Here is a 24045-nt window from a genome sequence, read left to right as displayed (position 1 = left end):
CTGCCAATCTTACTAGGAGGAAAGTTCCTTCCTGATCCCACATATGGTGACCAGTTAGACCCTGATCAAATGGGCAAGACACACAAGCCAGACACCTTGGAAAGAATTATCTGTAGTAACTCACGGCCCTCCCCATCTAGTGTCCCATCACCGGCCACTGGAGATATTTGCTGCTATCAGCTGCAGATCATTTGCCATTGTGGGCAAAATGATCATATCATCCCCTCCATAAACTTATCAAGATCAGACTTGAAGCCAGTTTTTGCCCCCACTGCTCCCCTGGGAAGGCTGTTTCAGAGCTTCACTCCTCGGATGGTTAGAAACCTTTGCCTAATTTCAAGCCTGAGCTTATTGATAGCCAGTTTATAGCCATGTGTTCTTGTGTCCACATTGGCGCATAACTTAAATAACTCCTCTCCCGCCCTGGTATTTATCCCTCTGATGCATTTATAGAGAACAATCATATCTCCTCTCAGCCAACTTTTGTTAGGCTAAACAAGCCAAGCTCTTTTAGTCTGCTCTCATAAGGTAGGTTTCCATTTCTTGGATCATTCTAATAGCCCTTCTCTGCACCTGTTGCAATCCGAATTAATCTTTCTTAAACATGAAGACCAGTATTGCACATAGTATTCCAGATGAGGTCTCACCAGTGCCTGGTATAATGGCATTAACACTTCCCTGTCTCTACTGGAAATATCTCACCTAATGCATCCTGGGACTGGATTAGCCTTTTTCACAGCCACATCACATTGGCAGGTCATAGTCATCCTGTGATCAACCAATACACCCAGGTCTGTCTTCTCCTCTGTCTCTTCCAATTGATAAATCCACAGTTTACAGCAAAAAATCTTGTTGTTAGTCCATAAGGTCATCCCAGTCATAGGCACTGACTCAGTGGGTGCTCCAGTAGCCAGCTTCCCCCACCCCCAGCACTTCCCACCTGTCACAGAGCAGCTGCTCCGTGGCATGCAGGAGGCGCTGTGGGAGGGCGAGAGAGAAGCAGGGATGGGACACGCTCAGGGGAGGGGTGTAACTGGGCAGCAAGAGGTGGGGTGGGGGGTGGACCAGGGTCGGGAAAAAGCGGGGCATGGGCTTGGGGAAAGGAGTCGGGTGGGGTTGGGGCCTGGGGTGAAGCAGGGGGTTGAGCACCCCTGGGGCCTGGAGGAAGTCAGTGCCTGTGCTCCCATTCCTATTACTCCAGTTTTCAAGGTCATCCAGATCTTCTTGTATGATATTCCAGTCCTCCTCTGTATTGGCAATACCTCCCAACTTTATCTCAGCCGCAAATTTTATTAGCAGACTCTCACTTTTTGTGCCAAGGTCATTAATAAAATTGTTAAATAAGATTGATTCCAAGACGGATCCCTGAGGAACTCCACTAGTAACTTCCCTCCAGCCTTTCAGCATGACCCATTGTAGTCTCCCCTTTAACCAGCTCCTTATCACTTTTCAATTCTCATATTAATCCCCCACCTTCTCCAACTGAACTAATAATTTCCCATGTGGAACTGTAGCCAATGCCTTACTGAAATCCAAGTAGATTAGATCTACTGCATTTCCTTGGTCTAAAAAATCAGTTATCTTCTCAAGAAGATCAGGTGGGTCTGGCATGGTCTACCTTTTGTAAAACCATGTTGTATTTTATCCCAATTACCTCTATGTCCTTAACTATTTTCTCTTTCAAAATTTGTTCCAAGACCTCGCATACAATTGGGGTCAAACTACCAGGCCTGTAGTTTCTTGGATTACTTCCCCCCACCTTTCTTAAAAATAGGTCCTATATTAGTGTAAGCAGAGTTAGGATGAGCTCTACCCTGACATCTGGTGGTAAATTATGAGGAGTGGGAAAGGAATTTCAGGCATTTGCATTGGCAAACCCACTCCACTTAGCATAGCGCACAGCAGCCTGGGATGGTTATTTTCACAGCTGTGGGATCCCCAATTTCTTTGTTATTGGGGCAGGAGGAATAAAGTGTTGTCACCCTGATTATGTGAATGAGGAACTATGAAACTGCCTTATGACAGAGAATCTCACCATCAAGTAAATAGCACTCGCTAGACAAGGGACATGGATGCCAAAACCCAGTGAATTAAGAGAGGTTGGGGACTGGTGTGTGTACCTGATGGTATGGGCCCGGAACACCAATTGCACGCACATCCTCCTTTCTCCACTGTTGAAGAGCAGAGCTAATTTTGAATCCTTTAGGAGTCCATCTAGAGGCTGCTAACCTGAATTCACGTTGGGCCAATAGTGCACCACCACTGGGGCTCCCCTACTACAAGCTGAAATCACTAAAAGAGCTAAAATCACTAAAAGAGCTAAGCTTACTGAGCTGAGATCACTGAGTGCTGTGTTAACTAGTGGGGGAGCCTGAAGATCTATCGCTAAGTGGCTGGCAGAGTGGAGCATTGCAGTACGTTTGAGCAGTCCACAGAACTGTGAGCGGAGCGGAGCAAAGCGGTTCGTGGGGACGGCTGAAGCGGTTCACAGGTCAGCAGGAGGAGTGGCACAGCTGGTGGAGTGGAGCCGGTCATGGTGAAGCCTGCAGCAGAACTCCACGGAGAGGTGGAGCAGTTGGCCCCGGCACACGTAAGGTGCCCCTTAACACCCTGTGTGCGTGACCCCCCCCCATTTCCACCCCAGGCTGGGGGAGGGTAAAACTCTGCAGATAAAGTTTTGAACTCTGGGGTGGCACGGACCAGAGACAGAGACTTTTGGGTTGTTGGACTTTGGGGTGATTGGACTTAAGACCCTACAGGGGAAAGGACATTGCCAAATGTACTTGGAGGTGGGTTTTTGTTTTTTGCTTATGGTTTGTGTATAATCCTGTTTGTGGTGTCTCTCCAACGTGATGCCGCATTGTTTCCCTCCTTTATTAAAAGGATTTTGCTACACTCAGACTCTGTGCTTGTGAGTGGGGAAGTATTGCCTCCTAGAGGCGCCCGGGGGGTGGTGGTATGTAATTGTCCCAGGTCACTGGGTGGGGGCTCGAGCCAGTTTTGCATTGTGTTATTGAAATGGAACCCCTGGATACTGAACCTGGCCCTTGTTGCTGCCAACTCAGAGGGGCAGAAGGGTTACATTAGCAATTCTACAGTTATAAAGGTACAACCCCAGAGTTTACAGATTCATTAAAATTCCTTGCTATTGAGCTTGCAATTTCATGTGCCAGTTCCATTAATATTCTTGGATGTAGATTACCCAGGCCCCCCCAATTTAGTCCCATTAAACTTTTTGAGTTTCATTCCACCTTGCCTGTAGTAATGTCTACTTCCACATCCTCATTCCTATTAGCCATTCTGTCACTACCTCTAAGCTCTTTATTAGTCTTATTAGAAACTGAGGCAAAGTATTTGTTAAAGTGTTGGGCCATGCCTAGATTATCTTTAATCTCCATTGCAAAAGACTTCAAGAAAATAAGTGTAAAGCCTAATGCACTAGTTTTCATTGATTATATTCCTAAAGCTCATGCTTCAGGGCTTCAGACAGTCAGGAAGGGGTTTTACCCTCACCCCCTCAAAAGTATTTTGGGGTATTTTTAGTCTCCTTCCTCTGTAGCATCAGTGATGGATAGGGTTGGAGATGGGTAGGAGCTCAAATATATCCAAGGAAAGGGTAGACACAATGTTGGGTCTCCAACATAAAATTCACAATGTTGCCTGCATATATAATATTGGAATAATCCCTTCAAAGCTGCTATTAATTAGTAAAGCCAAGTATTTGCAAGAGATAATCTATATTACTGTACCTTATTGCTTAACAGATCAAAATACTTGGCTGGTGATAGGACATTAATGCCACAGGTAAAGATGAGCTTATGGAATATGTCCTATCCAAAATGCTGAATATATTTGATTACTTACAGAAATAAGCTGACATGCTAGAAGACTTGTAGATGGTAACATTTAAAATCAATTAACTCTCACTAAAGTAAAAGTGCAAAAAAGTAAATGTAAAGGCTAGCGCACAATTTTCATTGAGTGAAAAATCTGAGGTTTAAGTTTGGACAATGATCAATTTTTCTAGAGAGTAGTATTTTCAAAAGTATATGATTACCATATGGTTGTGCCAGAGAGTTACACTCAAATGGCGCTATGGTGTGCAATGTTAATTTCCATATCAAATCATTTAATATATTTTTCCCTATCAGCCCAGCAAACTTGCCATGGAATCTGAAAACTAAGCTTTTCTGTCTCATTAATCCACACCAGTCAAACTCCTGCAGTGAAAACTTTGTTAATAATTGTTTATGATATGCTGGCCAGAATAGAATACTTCATTCCTCCAGAACCAACTGGCAATGCAATGTTCACAGAAGAGGTAAACTCACTTTATTAAAAAAAGCAAGAATGACTCAGGGAGCAAATCTAAGTGAACAGATGAGTTGATAGTTAATCACTCTTCTGTTCGTACCCACACTAACCTCAAACTTTCCAAAAATCATCCTCTGGTTTACAACTAAGCATATGACATTTTAGATGAAAGCTTTTTATTTCTTCCTCTGAGCAGTTTCTGTGTAAAAAGACTTGATTATATTGGAAATTGTCAAACTGGAAGTATTGAGTTGTTATTTCAGATTTGTTATGTGTCAACTTCACTCCAGTAGGAATAATGAGGAATGAACATTTCACACTTCCTGATTTTAACAGCAATTCAATATGGGGAAATGTAGGGCATTTGAACTATATAATCATTGCCAGGATTATCTGGGAAGACCTGAGACATTAATTAAATGGACCCACTTCTGCCACCCTATTTGCCAGTAGGTGCCTGAGCACAATAAAGCCAGAGTGCAGCATAAACATAGCTAGGAATTAGTGTGTTGGGAGACCGAGGCGGATGCCCTTCCTTGTGTGCTCCCATAAATTGCAGGAAGTTCAATTATTCATTATTTTGACACTGTCCGAGGCAGACTTACATAGGCATTTTCTGCCACCTCCTCCCACCTATCTGCAGCCAGGGTTTACACACTCAGGCTATGTCTACACTGCGCCCGGGGGGTGGGGAGGGGCAGGGGTGAGGGAAGAGGGAAGGGATAATTTCTGGCTCAGGTAGATGTACCCACACAAAAACTTTAATCCTACACTGCTATTTTTAGCTCACTAACTCAATCAAAGCTAGAGAAGGCATGTCTGCCTGAGCCAGAAATTACACCCCTGGCTGCAGTATAGATGTAATCTCAGAAGAGAGTCTTCTTAACAACACTGGAGACAAAAGCCGTTTGTGCAATTCCTATTTCCTCCCACACAAACCTCCTAGGCAACCACAACAGCTGAGTCAAGATGCTGCCGAGTAGTCAAACAATGGCTAGTAAGGAACTGGAAAATTGTCTTGTTTCTAATTTAAAAAGATTTGCAGAAATCTAAATTAAAGAAAGCTCAAGGGGATTTGCTTGCCGCTGCAGTGCATCCTACTGCACAGCAGAAAACTTGTGGTCGGGGCGGGTGGGGGGGGAAGGGAGCTTGACAGCTCATCCCAGTAGCACTATGATAGCATGGCAGCAACAAGCCACCCAACAAATAAGTTCTCTGCTTGGGTGATGGTGGGGGGCTCCCCCAGTGCAGAGGATTCAGAGTTAAGATGAACAGGATAAGTTAATGTTTGACTGCATCGGCAGACAGTCTGTCTGGGACACTAATTACTACATCCTCAAGATCAAGCTTTTTCTAGTCCCCACAGTGTTCACTCAAACGAAAGCTGGGACTCTGATCTCTTTGTGCTCCAGAAGTTGGGTCCCTAGGCAGGTGCTCTAGGCCCACATCCCCCTCTATGACCTAAGGTTTCCTTGCACCCAATCCTTCATGCCCTGCCTCCAAGCACCCTCTCCATTTGCCTCTCACCAAGCCCAACTTCATGCCCTCCATCTGTGTCATGCCCCTCACAATGCTATAACTCCCCCAAGAATTTAGACTCCTGTTCTGCCACATTTCCCTTCAGTTTCCTGCCTCCGAAACCCTGCCCCCAACACATGGCTCAGTCTAGCACCTTCTGCAGCAAAGTCTGAAGTCAGAATGAGAACATTTTATTTTACATAGAAGTTTCTTATTTCAATTACACGGAGCAACACTGACAACTGAACAGGCCTGACAGAGTGCTAGGTAACGGCAACCCTACCAGCACTCCAAGAAGCACTGGATAATGATCCTTGCAACTGATTTTAATTATAATGCTAGAGAGACATTAACAGGACTAGTGCTAAAAAAAGAGCTACCAGAAAAGGACAAAGCCACCTAAAGAACCACTGGCAAGGCTGGGGGAAAAAAAATATATTCATTAATTGAACAAGTTAAAATTTTTAAGAGTCTGAGTGAACCCATTTAATATATTGTTAGACTAATCAAGAAGATGGGACCTTTGCAAATTTTCAGGTCAGAAGGGGGCATTATGATGATCTAGTTTTACCTCCTAGATAACACAGGACATCTGAATGTCAACCAGTGCATTGAACCCAATAATTTGTGGCTGAACAATAGCCTACGTTTTAGAAAGACATTTGGTCTTGATTCAAAGACTCCAAGTAATGGAGGATTTACCACGTCCCTTACTAATCTGTCATTTGATGTTAATAAAATGAAAGGGCATGATTATATAGAGGGGACAAGGCAGTCTTCTCTCAAAAAGTAGGCTGATGCTCCTCAGAAGGCCTGCTAAGAGTTTGCTTTCCCCATGCACTGCTCCATGGATGGAAGCAGATTGGAGTCAGTAGGTGAAGGAAAGTGCTTCCATGGCAGATGAGACAAGTTAGTAAAATGAAAGAAAAGGGTGAAGCCATTTTGAAGACAGAGGAAAAGACCTGGACTTTCAGCTGTCACAGACTAGTTGATGAAATGTGATGACCATGTAACAATTCATAGTAAACAAGCACTGATGCAATGAACAAAACTCCTCTCCTAGAACTTGAGGTTAACAGCCACTATCCTTCCCTGTGCTTGTTACAGACATGCTGCTGCCTGTCATTATGAACATCTATGTTAAACAGAAGAGACACTGCACACCATTTAGAGGATTAGGATTGCTGCCAATCCTAATAGGCAGGATTGCTGCCAATAGGACTGCTGTCTATTAAAAACATAGACAATAAGTAATTGTGATATCTTATGCCATTAATCGGCAAACAAGAACCTTAGGCCCTCCATGCAGGACAGGATCAAAAAAGGGATATGAAAACATCAAAAGAGCAGCAAAGGAAATTGCCTGAAAAAAAGAGACTGGCACAAATTCAAACTAAAACTTCAACTTTAAGCATTGCCTTGCCATAAGCCATTAACATTCAGTGGAATCAATGCTAAATTGGGTAAGCTATTTGTTAACAGTTTATCTAATGCATTGATTTTTTTCTAAACAAATTTTGGGCAACCAGATCACGATTTTTAACTTTCCTATTGAAAACCTAATAGTTTAATATATTTGAGCCACAGATTATTTGCAAATTGTTCAGGGAAATTATTCATCATTTGGAATTTGCCATTCAAACTTTGACTGGTCACTTCCATTGTATGAATTGTGCTTTTAGCTGATGCTTGCATGAAGCAAACTTTGTTTGTAGAAATATTTGATACTCAAACAATGCAAGGTGAGAAGGTGATCCAAGTCAAAGCAAGATTCATAGACATGTGTAGGCAACCCATACACAATACTGACCAGCCTCCGATACAGAAGTTAACTGCACTTGCTGATCCTCAGTCTGGCGGCACTGTACCTAGAATGTTTCTGAGCCATCAACACTCACAAGTCACATACTGAACACATCAAGAAGTCTCTTTCTGTCATCTTCTTTCTGTTGTAGGTCGTGTAGGTTTTGAGATGAGATTGCTTAGCTAGAAACCTATAACAAAGGGAGCACTGGAGGGAGGCAGATTCCCATCTCATTCTGATGGCCTGCTGCAACCTATGCATTATTAGATGGCTATTGTAACTCCAGAGGACGTGGAGTTGGTGTGGCTGAGGATGAGGATTGCTGTGTATCCTGTTACATTCTCCATTAGACATGTCCATGGGAATGTAATTTACACTTCATGCTTCTTTAGGAACTCCATGCAAGGAACTTAGTGCTTTACAATGAGGTTAGCGTCACTACCACCAATACTACGAGGTGGGAAATGCTACTAGCTTTATCTTGGTTAAACTCAGGCACAGACATGAAGTTATTCTCCCCCCCCAGCCCCCAATGTGTTAGTTAGAGTCACTGTGTCATCTGGGAATAGAATTCTGGCACCTCTACATCACTATTGTTCAAAGTTTTCTTGTTCCCACGAGATTAATACAGCAATACCATGCAGTTCATTTAGCAGATGCAGTAAAGGACACCTCATACCACCGAGAAAGCCCAGCCTCTTGGCAGCAGCCTGCATTGGCCCTTGCAGGCAGAGCCTGGGAGAAACACAGTCCTCCAGTCACACCTACCAAAAACACAAGGTTTAATTCCCACAAGCCACACCCTTAGTAATTGCTCATAAAGAAACCTTCCTGGAACTGCTACTTTTACTTTCGAAATTAATTTTTCTCCCAAATTCCATAAGATTTCCTAGTGCCCCCTTACCTGCCCCAAAAATTACAAGACGTGTTCTAGCAAGCTTTCCATCCACCAAAAATCACTAACCACAAAGCCAGAGGCATGACTAAATAGCCAGGAGCTCCCCATAGGCAAATGCAGCTTCACCTGCTGCTCTCTACCAATTTTTCAAGCAATATCCACAAGGATACATAGAGCCAAGTGTCTAGCCTTTCTGCAAAACCTAGATGCTCCACCCTCTGTCAGGGCAACAGCATTGAACTTAGGAGCCAAGGAGAAACTGACCTGCAGAAACTGTCCAGTTCCTGTTCGCTCACTCTGTGCTTCTTTCCCGGGGCAGAATCCAGAGTTGCTACCATTAGCAAGTGCTTGTGCAGAATGAAAGTAAGTGGAAAAGAAAGAATCTTTCTGGGCAAATAAATAATAGCAGAAAGTAACGAGGCTGGAGTTAAATCAGTGTGGGGAATCCCAGAGTGAAAAGCAAGAGGAAGTCACTTCCTTCTAGCACAGATCACAGCACGAAAACTTTTTACCAACACCTGCAATATATTCTCTCCTCCCTTATTCTCTTCCATTCCTCTCCAAAAATAGAAGGAGAGGAGAAGCCTGTAACATAACACTCATTTATAAGTTACAGTGGGAAGAAGTGACCCCTGATGGGCCAAAGAAACTTTTCTTAACCAGTTTCCCAAGAAGTTAGAGCCGAGTTACAATCCTGTTCAATTCAACTCTGTCCCAAAGTTGCATTGTTTCAAATAGTGCATGAATAAGAGTAAATTAAGCAGCATGGGGAGCCTTCTTACCTTGCATCTCACCAAATGGTCACAACAACAGTCTAGCAAAAGTGAAAGTATTTTAAAAATCAGGCACTATGCCAGTCTATTTAGATTCACTCCCCAGAACAAGCGTCTCTCACTAACAGCCAAAGAACATGTACAAGTATTATACCATGTATGAATCATGCATGCTATATGGTATCTATAGTATTTAGAATGTGTGTTAACTGAACATCCACCTGTTGGAACTTGATGCAATTACATCAAGGGCTACTTGTATCTACTGGATTTCAGGCTCATCACAGCCACTGGAAGTGCAAAAATACACAACAATCAGATTTGAGGGACAGTCTTGAAAACTAGTCAATTTAAAGAGTTAAAGATGGTTTCAGGACCTACAACAGCCCCATGGTTGGTACCGCTGTGATGCTGCGTGATTTTTGCAATCATGTTTTCCTCTTTCCTTAATATTTTTTTGTTTCCTGTTCTGCTGTGCGAAAGACCCACCCAGATGGGAAACTGATAATCCTTAAACGTACCAGTGCATAAATATTTTCTCCACCTACTGTTACAATACTAGAATAGAATCTGTAACATGTACATTTTCAGCAAGTAATGTCGTTTTTAAGATGACTATGTCCCTTGATTGATTTGAATGTATGCTCCCAAACTGGCAAGTAGAGTGAATTTTAGATTCCCATGGCAGGGCAACTAGATACATCAGGGAGGAAGGCTTACTGCACCACACAGAATATTAAAAGCAGAGAGATGGAGACAGCCTTGGATCTGCAGCATCACTTCCCCTGCCCTCAGCATCTCCTTTGCCATCCAGCCAGCTGCGGGAGCTGACAGCCTTTCCTTCACTTGACCAGTCAGCTGCCCCTTTCAGGCACCCAACCCGAGCAGCTCCCCCACTTGAAACTAAAGCCAGCCCAGGGGAGCTTTCAGGGTAGCCATGACTTTTACTTCCTGTGAGTCCCAGCCCCAGGGCAATTTGCTGAGCCCATGTTGTATTTGCCCTGTAACAGTTGTGTCAGCTGCTGTGGACCTCAACCAGATGCCTAGAAGTATCTCCCACTTTCCAATCAAACTAGGCCCTTTTTTCAGGCTCTCTGAGCACAGATGTGTTACACACAGATGTAATAGGATGGTCTGACCCTTTAAGGGCCTGGGGCAGCCATGTCTGAGTATCAGACTTGCCCCTTCTCATCTAGGTGTTTTCTATACAGGGTAGAGAAGCCACAGGAAGCAAGTGGACTCCTGTAGAAGTCCCTGGAGCAGGGCCTGCTCCAGGCACCAGCATTCCAAGCTGGTGCTTGGGGCGGCAATCTGCAAGGGGCGGCAGTCCCTGTTGTTTTGCCCCCAAGCAGCGCGCCGAATAGCCGCCGTGGGCGGGAGGTGGGGGAGCCCATGTGCCCTTAGGGCGGCAGGCACGTTTCCGCGGCGGCGGCAATTCGGCAGCAGCTTCTATGTTTAGCTGACCGGGGCGGCTTCAGCTAAACATAGAAGCTGCCGCCGAATTGCCGCAGTCACAGAAACGTGCCTGCCGCTCTAAGGGCACAGGGACTATCCCCTCCCCCCCGCGGTGGCAATTCGGCACGCTGCTTGGGGTGGCAAAAACTGTAGAGCCGGCCCTGCCCTGGAGCAGGGGGAAAGGCTCCTGGGAGTCCCTGCATCCTACTTTGGTTGCCAGTTTTGTATTCAAATTAATAAACCAGGCCTTGGTGCCAGGGCTTGAAAAACTCTGGGTGCAGTGTGACAGGCTAGGGACAAAGGACAGGCCAGCAGCTTCCTACATGCTTCTGCTCTACCCAGCTTTGGAAGGAGATAAACATCCCAGTGCAACCACACCCTGCTGCTGCTACAACTTCCTCAAATACAGCTATTCCGTATTTTATAGCTATGCCTGTGTGGACGGGTGACAAGAAGACAAGTCCCTTACACAGGAAACCACAGAAAAGGGAACTGCTAGGCAGAGACTAGAAATTGAGAGAAAAACATTACAAGGACTAACTGAGAACAAAAGCAGTGAACTGCTCAAGCTAATGGTAATTGATTGCTATTTGCAAACCCTATGCCCTATTTTGGTACAAAGCAATATGCATTGAGAAATGCAGAAGGGAGTTGCTGAAATCAGATTAATGGTCTACCAGTCTGGGGATGGTTTTATGATTAAGGCACTGAACTGGGAATCAGGAGATTGTGACAGAGTTGGGAACTGAATTCCAAACTTCCCAAGTAACTGTAGGCAAGTTGCTCATCATCTGTGCCTCAATTCCCCCCCATCTGTAAAATGGGGATAATGCTACCATACTTCACAGGTGGGGAAGAGGATAAATCTGTTAGCACTTGAGGTGCTCAGATTCAATGGTGATGGGTATTACCAGGATCTAGAAAGATCCTATCTCCAACAGTGGCCAGCACCAGGCACTTCAGAGGAAGGAGTCAGACCTCCATAGTGGTCAGTTATGTGATGACATGTCCATGGGGAAATCTGTTCTGCAAACAGTATTTGTGCTGAGGGTGGGCAGGTGGACAAGGGTCGACTTACATCCTGAAAAAGAAAGGGTGATCCCCTTTATAAATTTATCCTGACAAGTGTAAAAGCAGATATTTTTCTCCATAAGAAATTATGTTTTCTTTAAATCCTACTAAGCTCTTTCCCCTAATGTCTGGTCAGTGAATTCCAGAGGGTAATTTTTATATTTAAAAAATTCCTTTTATCAATCTGAAATTTGTTACCTTTCCATTTCAATAAGTGTCCCCTTTTACTTTCATTATGAAATAAACATGGATTGCCCAATAGAAGAATGTCAAAAACAATGTAGTGTCAGTTATGTCAACTCCTATTCATCTCCTGTTTAACAGTCCTAATCTTTCAAATCTGGCAGGGAATTCCTTCCATGTCTAATAATCCCTCCCACCCCGTTCTGTGCCCTTATCCTCTTTGATTGCTCCTTTTACTCCCCTGGTAAATTAGTGGGTTCATAACTTTCTCTTTCAGACATACTCTTAAAACACTTCTCTAATTAGGTTTTGTGAATTCGGCTTTTAACTCTCCTAGTCTCTTTTACATATTATCTGCCATCGTTTACACACTTATTCTATTGGCTTTGCTTGTGCTCGCTGCCCACTTTGGAAATTATTATTATTTTGGCTTAAATAGACTAGCATTTTGCTTTTATAACCAAAACTAGGATCCAGATCTGCACTCCATTTTGGTAAAATAGTGACAGTAACTAATGTTGTAGCTGAACCTCACGGGTCGAATTAGAGCTCTGAAAGGCAGAGCTAAGGCTACAAAAAAAGACCACCCAGTAGGGTGACCAGATGTCCCGATTTTATAGGGACAGTCCCTATAAAATCTTTTTCTTATATAGGCTCCTATTACCCCCCACCTCCTGTCCCAATTTTTCACATTTGCTGTCTGGTCACCCTAACACCCAGCTATCAAAAGATTCTTTTTTCAGCCCAAAAGGATTGGATGTTAAGATTCAGATCCCCCATGAGAACTGCTGTAGTTGCTGCTGCCTCTGGCTAGAAGACAGAACTCCTTGATTTGAAGGATGTAGAGTATGGATTTAATACATAAAAGCTGAGATTTATTTGAAATATTAGCTAATGCATCTAGAGGTTTACTTGGTCTTGCCTCAGCGAAGGGGGATGGACATGAGGATTTCTTGAGGTCCCTTCCAACCCTACATTTCTATGATTCTATACAGAAAATTGAAACTTTTTCTCTGGCGGCCACATGGAACAGACATTAAACTAATTGTTCTAGAACATTTATACACCGGCTATGATAGTACACTCATTCAGGAAAAAGAAAGTTGTGAAATTCTATCAATGAGGTTGCAATAAAGCAACAGTCAGAACTAAACATGGGGAGATTGCCCGATATTTTCAGAAGTGGAGAAGCTGCAAAGTTTTCTTGTCCAGCAGCTTCAAGTGCCATTATTTCAGAAGGAGAAGTGGGGGCCAGTTATAGGGTCTTTGCTAGAAAGTTGTTTGGGGAATGAAGTGTGCAGACCCATTAATTAAAGTGCTAAAACCCAGAAACCCAAATGGTTAACCTTAATAGCTCTTTTTCTTACATTTATTGTAGGTACTCTACATTTCAAGTATGAATCCTCTGCATTCAGTCTGATTGTGTGTATAAGTATATATTTAAGAATTTCCTATTAGGAACCTAATATTTCCTTTCTCACAAACAATCTGTAAAATAATACTTCTGTCAGAGCAAAGGGATTGGCAGCTTCTCCTGGTAATTTGTTCTTAGTTGGTACTTTTATCCCATCCTCAGAAATGGTATCCAAAATGATGCCCTGCGAGGGTAACGATTTACCCAGCTATACCCCATGGATGAAGGTGCTTTCAGCAGTGGTAGTATTGATTCCACCTAATACTGTTTTTGTTCCTTTTATGTTCTCTCAGAGTTGATATTTCTACTCCAAACTGAATTTGTCTTTCCCCTTTAGATACATTTGAAGTTTGCCAGGATCTTGTCATTCTATTATTCCTTACGCCAGGCTTATCTAGCTTTAGTATAGTAGGGGCCAGTGGTGAGGAGACTGAACATCTGAGCAACTTCCATCTACCATCCTACAGCACACCATCCCTGTGATGGGTCAACCTTGAAAGTCAAATTAGTTAACCTACCCAAATCCACTGGGTCTCTGTTTTGTCTCCCCCTGCTGCTCACTGACTATGGCTTTGTCTCCACTATTGCTTTTGTCGGGAAAACATTTGTCGGACAGGGGTGTGGAAAAAACCACACCCCGACCAACATAAGTTTCTCCAGCAAAAGTGCTGGTGTGGAAAGTGCTATGTCGGCAGGAGAGGCTCACCTGCTGACATAGCTAACACTGTTCATTTCAGGTGATTTAATTATATCAGCAGGAGAGCTCTCTCGCACTGGCAAAGAGCAGTTACATAGGAGACCTAACAGTGGTAGCAATACAGCTGTGCTGTTGTAAGGTCCATAGTATAGACATAGCCTAATTCATGAAGCTTTTGGCTCTAGCCCCATGGGTGCTTATCCACTCCTCTCCTCCCCCACTTTTGGTTGCATCAGTCCCTGGAGAAGGCTATTAGTTTTGCCCCTAATGGGCATGCTGGTTCTGCAGTAAAGAACCTAGAAACTTACAGGAGATGGAGCTTGCACCATGTGACCAAGTCACCATGGACCAGCCCAGCAAAATGCTCCTGAATCTCTGTACCTGTTTGAGAAGCACTGCCCTAATCATAGTCTCTAATATCTTCTTTCTACTCCCATTGCACACTGTCTCTGATCCTACAAAGGGGCACAAATGAGACGTTTTCAATAGGTCTTGATTATAAAAATTATCTATTTAGCTACCATAGGGAGGGTTTATTTTACAAACTCAAATTATTGTCACATGGCATTTTGGTCTCTCTTCCTCATCCTACATCTATTATGTTACTATGCACATCTACACCACTGTACCAAATCAAACAGCCATACAACAAAGGGAAGAAATTAAAGGGAAGAATGTAAACGGAAGAAATTTTGAAAACTGGGTTTAATAAATGTAAAATAAAAAGCAAACTTACCAGCTATACCCCTGTTCAGAGATGACTCATTATCTGTGATGTCTTGTGGCATCTTAGTGTACAGTTTTAAACAATGGAGAGGAAGTAAGGTGTTCAAACACAAGTCCCATTTTTCCACAAGTGTTAGAGATATCTTCCTTGCTAGGTCTTCTCTGTCTTTTTCCTGGAGTAAGGTCTGATGGTATTCCTTGGATATAACATCTTTCTCCAACATGCAGCTGAGCAATGCATGGACATCAGAAGTTGTGGCACTGGAGAGAATTTCCCTGACCCCAGGCAGGATCTCTTTGAAAAGATTCATAACAGCAGCCTAAAGAGTTTTAAAGAGATTTCAGCCAAAATCTCAACTGGTTAAATAAAGAAAATCCACACAGTCAGCATCAAAAAAAGATGAAGTGAAATTTTTTTAACACAATACTTTGGTTTGTGTCATTTGTTGAGGTGTTTCCTCATTCGATGAAAGTTATGATTCAAGTTTCCAACAACTTCTTGATGCGCTCACACAAAATTCATTGCAGATGTTGTTTCCAAAACACTTTCCAAAACAGGCATTTTTAAAGGCCACATTATGTTCAGTAATTAAGGAGAGCTATTAACATGGGACTACCTGACAATAAGGGAGATGGATCCTTTGCCCAACTAGAAACTGTGCGACACCTGGCTATAGGCATATGTTGTGCTCATTAGTGATGCACTCCAAGACTGTTTCTCAGCCTAACCTTCCTTTCAAAGCAGAACAAATGTAGAGCTTTGGGACAGTTGGCTCCACCTAGAAGAGGTCTGAAATTTGGGCATATGCTGACTCCAGTGTAACTCACTTCAGTCTCATGCTCAGCCAGGGTGACTGGGTATTGGGGACAGCATTTAGGAGCACTGAAGAGTTATAAAGAAAGTTATAGAGAGTTAGAGTTATCAAGCATTTGTTTTTACTTCCATAACAATATGCTCACCTTAGAACAGAGTTACCAGACACCAAAGCTTGAGAGATCATACAGCAATCTAAGCATTTTGGAAGCCATTACCTTTCTATCAGTATCCTCTTTAGCACAGCTCCATCTTCTAACTTACCCATAGGTACAAGTCAGAACATTTTGACGTGTGGTCTGTTCTTAGGCATATCTAATAGGAGAAATCAGCTAAGGGAAATCCTGACCCTATTAAAGTGACAAAACTCCCATCAACTTCAATGGGGACAGGATTTTACCCTGTGTTACTTCAAGAAAACATGTTGGCAAATTAGCACAGATAGGCATCTAGGTGGATTAAGGTATTGTGCAGGCTACATCTCTAATACATGGAGGGGAAAGTAAGGTAATTACTCAGCTTAAGTAAGGGGGTAGAATCAGGCCCTGTATTTGCCAGGACAATACAAAAATAAAAACCATGCTCCCAGTCAGACATAAAAAAGTTACCTATAAATTCAAGAGGAGCCAAAATTATAACTTAAAACCAAACTCCTTTTCCTCCCTCTCAAAGTTAAAGAAACTGATTTGGACTCTCCAATCCAAAACATTCTCCAACAGTGTTATACAGATGGTCAGACTAGATGATCTTGGAATCTACAGATTAAATATTCCCAGATGGCAGAAATATTTCAAGAGCTACCTTTGAGATTTTAGAACCATCAGATTTGAACCTGAGATCTAGCTCCAAATGGGACTAAAACCTGAGCCCTAGAAACTTCAGCCTAATAAGGATTCACTTTTAGTATTGCCTTCTTGCCTTAGCTCCAGGAGATTACAGCATGGAATGATTTGCAGAAATTATATGGTATTTTCTTCAAAAGTTCAGAATTTCTCATGTATACTGGAAAGCATCACTGTAAGCAGGCATTTAGGCACCTGATCCAAACAAGCATATTCGCGCCTCCTACCTTTTCCCCGCTCATTTTTCCACCCCCACAGCTTTGCTCCCAGACTTTGTATCGTGGGCGGCTGGTAATGGCCCTGGTGGAAAGGAATAGACTGACAACACTTAAAGACACATGTAAACACAATCAACAAAGTTTTACCTTTGTCCTTACAAATATCTAGTATGTTGTAAACAATATCTATGAAAAAATTACACATGTACTTTCACCCTGGATATCTAAAAAACAACAATAAAATCTTTTGTCCTTTCAATTATCTTCTAACTAATGTCTATGGATAAAAAAACTGAACATGTACTTTCAGTTTAGACACCTTTAATTTCAGAAAGAAAAGAGCAAGTCTGCATGAGAGCATAATGTGAGATACTCACCAAGAGCCAGATTAAAGCATCCCAAATTGAATGCTTCTACAGGTGGAGTAAAGAACTCTAATATTAAGAGTGTAGCTATAGATTTATACTTTACATACGTAAATGTACCCTTTACATGCACTGCACAGAACAAATACTTTAACATTCTCCCTTTGGTGAATGCTTTGTAACTGATTACTAGAATATCTATTAAGTGTTTCAGACTAGTGCCTCGCAACCAAATATTAGCCTATATCTTGCAATAATTAAAAAAAAATAAGGCAACAGTATTTTAAATTTATATGCCAATTTGTATGATTTAATCAAACCAGTTTACTACACATATTGTTCTACTTCTAGTAGGAACTACATTTGTCAGTGATGACAAAGGTTCAAGGTAAATTAACAATTTTAGTGAAATATTGAAATGCTGTAATTGATAACTTGTATAATTTATACATATACATATATTTTACCCTTTATGATCTTTGAAGGTGAAAATCACTGCATCAGGCACAGATTTACAAAAATAGGTGCCTAAAGCTAAATATGGACTGATGACACCCATTTTTTTTAAAAGCTTGGCTTATTTTCCATTCAGTCCCTCACTCTGCTCCCCTTTTATATTTTATAACTTCCAGTTTATTGGTCTCTATGGTTTCATAGTGTTTTGCTCCGTGCTGCAGTGCTATAGATTAAAACTGGTGGCATTTAAGAAAAAGCAATAAAAACTAACCAAAATTTTTTCCAGCTACTTAGAGTCCAATTCTGCATACAACTACTGCTGTGCTTAGTGTTTGGTATTATGAGTATTCGCATTGATTTCAAATATGACTACTCATAGTAGTAAGTGTCTGTAGACTCAGTTTGCTGCTACTAGTATATCAAGAGGAATTTCCATCATATCTTATAAGCGGATTTGATATGCTGATGGCAAATTTCCATTAATAATGTAATTTGTACTTTGAAGGAATGGTAAACGTTTATTGTTCGGGTATTGGCAGAACACATAACTTTCCTATATTTATGAATTCATTTCTGGTAAGATACATAATCAGAGCTTACCAGCTAGCAGTGTTAATGCCAACTGCACTGGCATTAGATAATATGTTTCAGAAAAGGTATTTAACTTGGCAACTGGGGGAAATATGCAGTTAATTCATTTTACTTTTCCTTATAAACATTCAGGGGTTTTCCCACTGGCTCTCTTGTTGATTCCCTGTTGTATACAGCCAGTAGTATAAAATTAAGTGCAGGTGTAGCCGGGCTCAAAGTACAGGGGGAGGGTAAGAGTACAGTTTGGTACTTGTTCTGTGAAACTTCTGTATCACAATCTCAACTTGTAGTTTGGATGGGAGCAAGAAGGGAGATGTGTACCCAGGCCGGCCCTAGACCAAATAGCATCCCAGGCAAGGAGCATCTTCAGTGCTCCCCACCTCCATTTATTCAACTTTTGAAACCTTATTTTTTATTGCATTTGTAGCCCATTTCACAACTTTGATGCACGATTTGCATGCACGATTTATCCTTGTCATACAAGACAACCAATCTGTATTTATTCATGCCATATATAAGCAAATAAAAATAATTAGTTTCCTCTAAGCTTTATAGAATTTTTTAATTTTAAGAATAACTGAAATGTAATAACATTGAGAAATGGAACTGTGCACCAATACTGAGTGGACCAGAATTAAATAGTGTTACAGATGACAGCCTTAGAATGTTAACCCTAGTCCTTTAGTTCAAAAGATCGCTTTTCTCACTTTTGCTGGGCTCTCACTTCACTTCAATTTGTTCTTATATCTTACAGACTGACTGGCGATGCCCCGCCCCTTATATACCTACCAGGTCATGGCTGATAACATTCTAGAAGGTTCAAGGAAATGTAGTTCTCTGAAAGTCTGGAAGGTTCCACAAGATTTTACAAAGTTTCAGAACATTCTCGATTAGTGAAAAATGAAACCAAACAAAGAATACATGAAACGTGTTAATTCAAACAGTCTATTTTCCCTTTTGTTGCTAACGACAAAAACTGCACCCCGAGCCCAGTGCCCCCCAAGTCTGGCAGGTGGTTACCTGGGTCTCCTGCTCCTAAATCCAGCCCTGTTTGTACCTATGGAGTGTGGGTTTCATCTGACTTAGAAAGGGTGATGTGTTCCAAGCTTATCTGGTCTCAGTGGGTATGGCTGCCCAGCAAAAACAAATGAAAAAACCCTGGAGCAGCGAGTCTGAGAGCCCGAGTCAACTAACTTGGGCTTGCACTACAGGGCAAAAAATAGCAGTGTAGACGTTCCTGCTCAGTCTGAAGCCTGGGCTCTGAAGCCCGGAAAGAGGGGAGGGCCTCAGAGCCTGGGCTTCAGCCCAAGTGAGAACATCTACATGCTACTTCTAGCCCCCTAGTGAAAGCCCCACAAGCCCAAGTCAGTTGACTCAGGCTCTGAGATTCACGGCTGCAGGATTTCTTTGCAGTCTAGATGAATCCAGCAATACCAGATCAAGCCTGCTCATCTTCCAAGCTAGTTTTTCTAAACTGCCAGCCCTGCAAACTCAAGAGCCTGAAGGCTGCTAGATTCAAACTGGTTCTTTGTTTCTCAAACATCATTCACCACTAAAAATCTGCAGGCCAAGTTTGGCTTAATTACATGTATGCAACCCCACTGTCTTCAGCGTGGCTGCCCAGAGGTAAGTGAGGACAGAATTTGGCCCTACGTTTGAAGTTTGGGTGGCAATCCTGCTGATGCATGAGCAGGAATAGACTTCAGCTCATTCTCTCACGGCTACACCAGCTCTGCAGTGTCAAGGAGAGTAAAAACTTCCCCTGCTTTTGTCATGGAAGTAAGCAGATGAGGCTGAATGTACACAAGCTATTGAGTAAGCTGAGCCCACTTTTACATCCTCACATTTCAGAGTAAGACACGCAGTAAGGTCAGTCATGGGTTTCCTCCAAATTCTTTGAACAAAGGGACTGGCAGGGAGAGAAACAGCTCTGTTTTGGGATAACTACAGCTTCAGGCTGCATTACATTCTGAACAGATTCACCACAGGTTTGGGAGAAGACGTAAGACTTCATCTCAAGTTCTTCTCTGCTGAATTTGTGTCCTTGTACGGTATCCTACATACCATGTGGAGTCCCCGCCACTTCTGCCAGGGAGCCCTTCAGAAACCTCTTTTAAAAAGAGAATGGAGTGAAAGTCAGGACACAGCTGGACAGCAGCTTAGAGAACTCCTGACTAACTGACAGTCTTTCCTGGGGCGTGGGGGGGTACGGGAGAGGTGTCCTCAATCTTCTAGTCCGTTGAGACTATTAAACTGAGCTGCCTTTTCTAAAGCTATTATCTCAGTCTCTACCCTTCATTAATCAGTGAACATCACTTCCTTTACACTGGGATCTAGAGAGCCCTGTCTGGTGGAGATACCGTTCTGTGGTGGTGGCTAAACTCTTCCTTTCCACACAGGCAGAGAAAAATGCCCAAGTGGAGAGTCCCCTCCATATGCAGAAGGGCAGGTGAACGAGTGGTTCCAGAATCCTTAGTCATGTACTATTCAGGCACAAAAAGAGCTTTTCGGTAGATATCTCATCAGCCAACACCTTGAGCAGTTTCTAAATGCAGTGTGTCCAGGGGAAATCCAACATCCAGATAAACTTTTGGGTGGTTTACCAAAAGGCTTTGAACAGCAAAAATAGTTTTGCTTCCTTTATCAGACCTAGATCTGAGAACATTAGATTAAAAGCAAGGCTTGCTATTAAAGTAAGCACTGTACATGCATATAGATAAAATATTAATGTTAACTTTTGAATCACAATCTTTCCAAGGTTGTTTTAAGGCTACTTTTACAAGGCTTTTCCAGAAAGCTCTGCAGGGCAGTCTGTCTATCTTGACCATACAACATAGTATTCACTATAGTGAAAACATGGGGTGGGGAGGAGTATGGTCCAGTGGGTAGGGCACTGAACTGGGATTCTCAAGACTATGGTCCATTCCCAGCTCTACCACAGTCTTCCTATGTGACCTTGAGAAAGTTACCTCATCTACCCTGTGCCTCAGTTCCGCATCTGTGAAATGGGGATAACAGCTTCCTTACAATCATGATGTTGAGGATGAACTCCATGATTGTGATGTGCAGACACAACAGGGATTAGTAACATATAATACCTAGATGGACATAATCTTGTATGCATCATTTTCCTCTGAAGAATAAAATGGACTGCTTTGACTTTAACAAGATTATCTAAAGTCCTGCTGTAATTTTAAGACTATTTTAAAAATGTTAACATTAGATTTATGTAGAACCGGCACTTCCTCTGAATACAGAGAATTCAAAAACACAAGTTCTCCTTTTCCAATAACTGCATTTTTTTTTAAACAAGGAATAGCACAGCAAAAACAAAGCGTGTGAAAAAGGGAACTAAAGTCTTGTCTACATAGTGCAGGTAAAGCACACCAGCGGGGTGTGATTTGTAAGTGCTTTAACGTGCTGTACTCTGCCCCATGTATACCCTGCTATGCTCTAAAAGGTATTGAATTTGTGTTAACATAGTCCTGTTTCAACACGCTAATGTGAAGTAGGTACCTTTTAGACTGGGCTAGCAGAGTTTATGGGGGCAGTTAGAGAGCAGCATGTTAGTGACTTACAAATCATACCCCTCTAGCTCGCTTTGCTATGTAGACAAGTCCTAAATCCGATTTTTGCTTTTCACTATTTATTGCATTCCTCTGACCTAAATCAGTGCATTTTTAAAGGGTTTATTCTGTGCCTGAGGTGGAGCGCTATGTCCTCAGTTTCTGACTTTGAGAGCAAACATAGTGCATGCTATGGGAATTAGGGAAATGCAACCTAGATGGAGCTACTATAAGGTGGGTGCAAAACTGGTTGGAAAACCATTCCCAGAGAGTAGGTATCAGTGGTTCACAGTCATGCTGGAAGGGCATAACGAGCGGGGTACTTCAAGGATCAGTTCTTGGTCCAGTTCTGTTCAATATCTTCATTAATGATTTAGATAATGGCATAGAGAGTACACTTATAAAAAGTTTCCAGATGATACCAGCTGGAAGCTGGGAGGGGCTGCAAGTGCTTTGGAGGATAGTATTAAAATTCAGAATGTTCTGGACAAACTGGAGAAATGGTCTGAAGTAAATAGGATGAAATTTAATAAGGACAAATGCAAAATACTCCACTTAGGAAGGAACAATCAGTTGCACACATACAAAATGGGAAATGACTGCCTAGGAAGGAGTACTATGGAAAGGGATCTGGGGGTCATAGTGGACCATAAGCTAAATGTGAGTAAACAGTGTAACACTGTTGCAAAAAAAGCGAACATCATTCTGGAATGTATTAGCAGGAATGTTGTAAGCAAGACACGAGAAGTAATTTTTCCACTCTACTCCACATTGATTAGGCCTCAAGTGGAGTATTGTGTCTAGTTCTGGGTGCCACATTTCAGGAAAGATGTAGACAAATTGGAGAAAGTCCAGAGAAGAGCCAAAAAAAAAGATTAAAGATCTAGAAAACATGACCTATGAGGGAAGATAGAAAAAATTGGTTTTGTTTAGTTTGGAAAAGAGAAGACTGAGAGGGGACATGATAACATTTTTCAAGTACATAAAAGGTTGTTACAAGGAGGAGGGAGAAAAATTGTTCTTCTTAACCCCTGAGGATAGGACAAGAAGCAATGGGCTTAAATTGCAGCAAGGGAGGTTCAGGTTGGACATTAGGAAAAATTTCCTAGTTGTCAGGGTGGTTAAGCACTGGAATAAACTGTCTAGGGGGGTTGTGGAATCTCCATCATTGGAGATTTTTAAGAGCAGGTTAGACAAACACCTGTCAGGGATGGTCTAGATAATAACTTAGTCCTGCCATGAGTGTAGGGACTGGACTAGATGACCTCTCAAGGTCCCTTCTAGTCTCATGATTCTATGCATCACACAAAAGGCATCAAGCTGTGCAGTAGCTTACATTAACCCACAAAGGTCATTCTCAAGGAATGAGTGCTCATTCATGGCCTGAGCCAATGTCCACTGAAGACAGAGAGAAAAAATCCCACTGATTTCCCTGGGCACTGGAAGATGCCATTGCAGTAATCCAGATCACAGGTCTAGTTAAGGCTCTATTAGCACAACCACTGTAAATTTGATATGAATTTATTCTGGATGAAACTTGGCATATTTACCACTACCACTGCCACCACCCTGCCAGCTGATTACAGCAATAAGCCATAGCAGGGCAAGCATTAGTGTTTGACACATGCTTCTGGGGGCATTGCAAAGCATATGGCCAAAAAGTATTTCCAGCACCACCGTGCCATGATTTGCTGCTGTTAGTGAATGGTTCCTTAATTAAAAACCTTATGGGGATGGACAGTGATACACCAGCACAATCCACTATGAAATATAGTTTCCAGTTAAAAGGCAAGATACAATAGTAGGGAAAATATCTTAAACCTAGTGAACCTACTCTTTAGAATATATTTATTTTTCCCTCCTCAACTCTTCTCTTCAAGGCTCCCTGGACTATTACTTCTCTCTGCTTCCTTCCCTCAGATGCCCAGCTGCCTTTCCAGCAAGAGATTGTAGCATAGTCACTTTTATCTCATTCCCCCTCACCCCCCATTGCCCATGTTGCTTCTGGTGGCATCTAGAAGACAACTAGTCAAATGAAAGCACTGACCACTTAGGGTCAATTCAACATCCCATGGAACTTTCTGAAAAAAGCAGAGGTGTTTTCAGGACCAGCCCCCGAGTTGACAGACACAGTCTCAACAGGCAGATCTTAAGGTAAACTGCTGATCAGATGACTGACCAGTCTATTGATGGCTGGGGTCAGAGTCCCCCAATCAGAGGCATTGCTGTCATTTTGAGCCCTAAGACATTTGTTTTGTATGCAACATAAAGAATATTAATAAAATCCCAGAAGTTAAGCATCTGTCTGGGTTTGCAAATCAAAACCTCCCAGCTGGGTTT

The 24045-nt window shown here is 42.3% G+C and overlaps 1 protein-coding gene across 7 annotated transcripts in view; it reads right to left on the bottom strand.

Annotated features, from left to right (window-relative positions):
* CIITA (class II major histocompatibility complex transactivator) overlaps positions 1-24045 on the bottom strand; it is a 102914-nt gene that overhangs the window by 46398 nt on the left and 32471 nt on the right. For 4 of the 7 annotated variants that reach the window (XM_039492947.1, XM_039492946.1, XM_039492948.1 and 1 more), the window contains exon 2: positions 14864-15173. The exons of 1 other annotated variant lie outside the window; for it this stretch is intronic. In XM_039492947.1, coding sequence (XP_039348881.1) covers positions 14864-15164 — 301 coding nt within the window. In that variant the 5' untranslated portion in view covers positions 15165-15173. Of the gene's footprint in view, positions 1-8798; positions 8995-9316; positions 9407-14863; positions 15174-24045 lie in introns of those variants that run through there. 2 more of the 7 variants (XM_039492949.1, XM_039492951.1) reach the window with 2 other exon arrangements.

The sequence above is a fragment of the Mauremys reevesii genome, linkage group 10 (genome assembly GCF_016161935.1).
Source record: "Mauremys reevesii isolate NIE-2019 linkage group 10, ASM1616193v1, whole genome shotgun sequence".
Lineage (NCBI taxonomy): Eukaryota > Metazoa > Chordata > Testudines > Geoemydidae > Mauremys > Mauremys reevesii.
The sequence above is the reverse complement of the archived record's forward strand: the minus strand, read 5'-3'. Positions and strand labels throughout refer to the sequence as shown.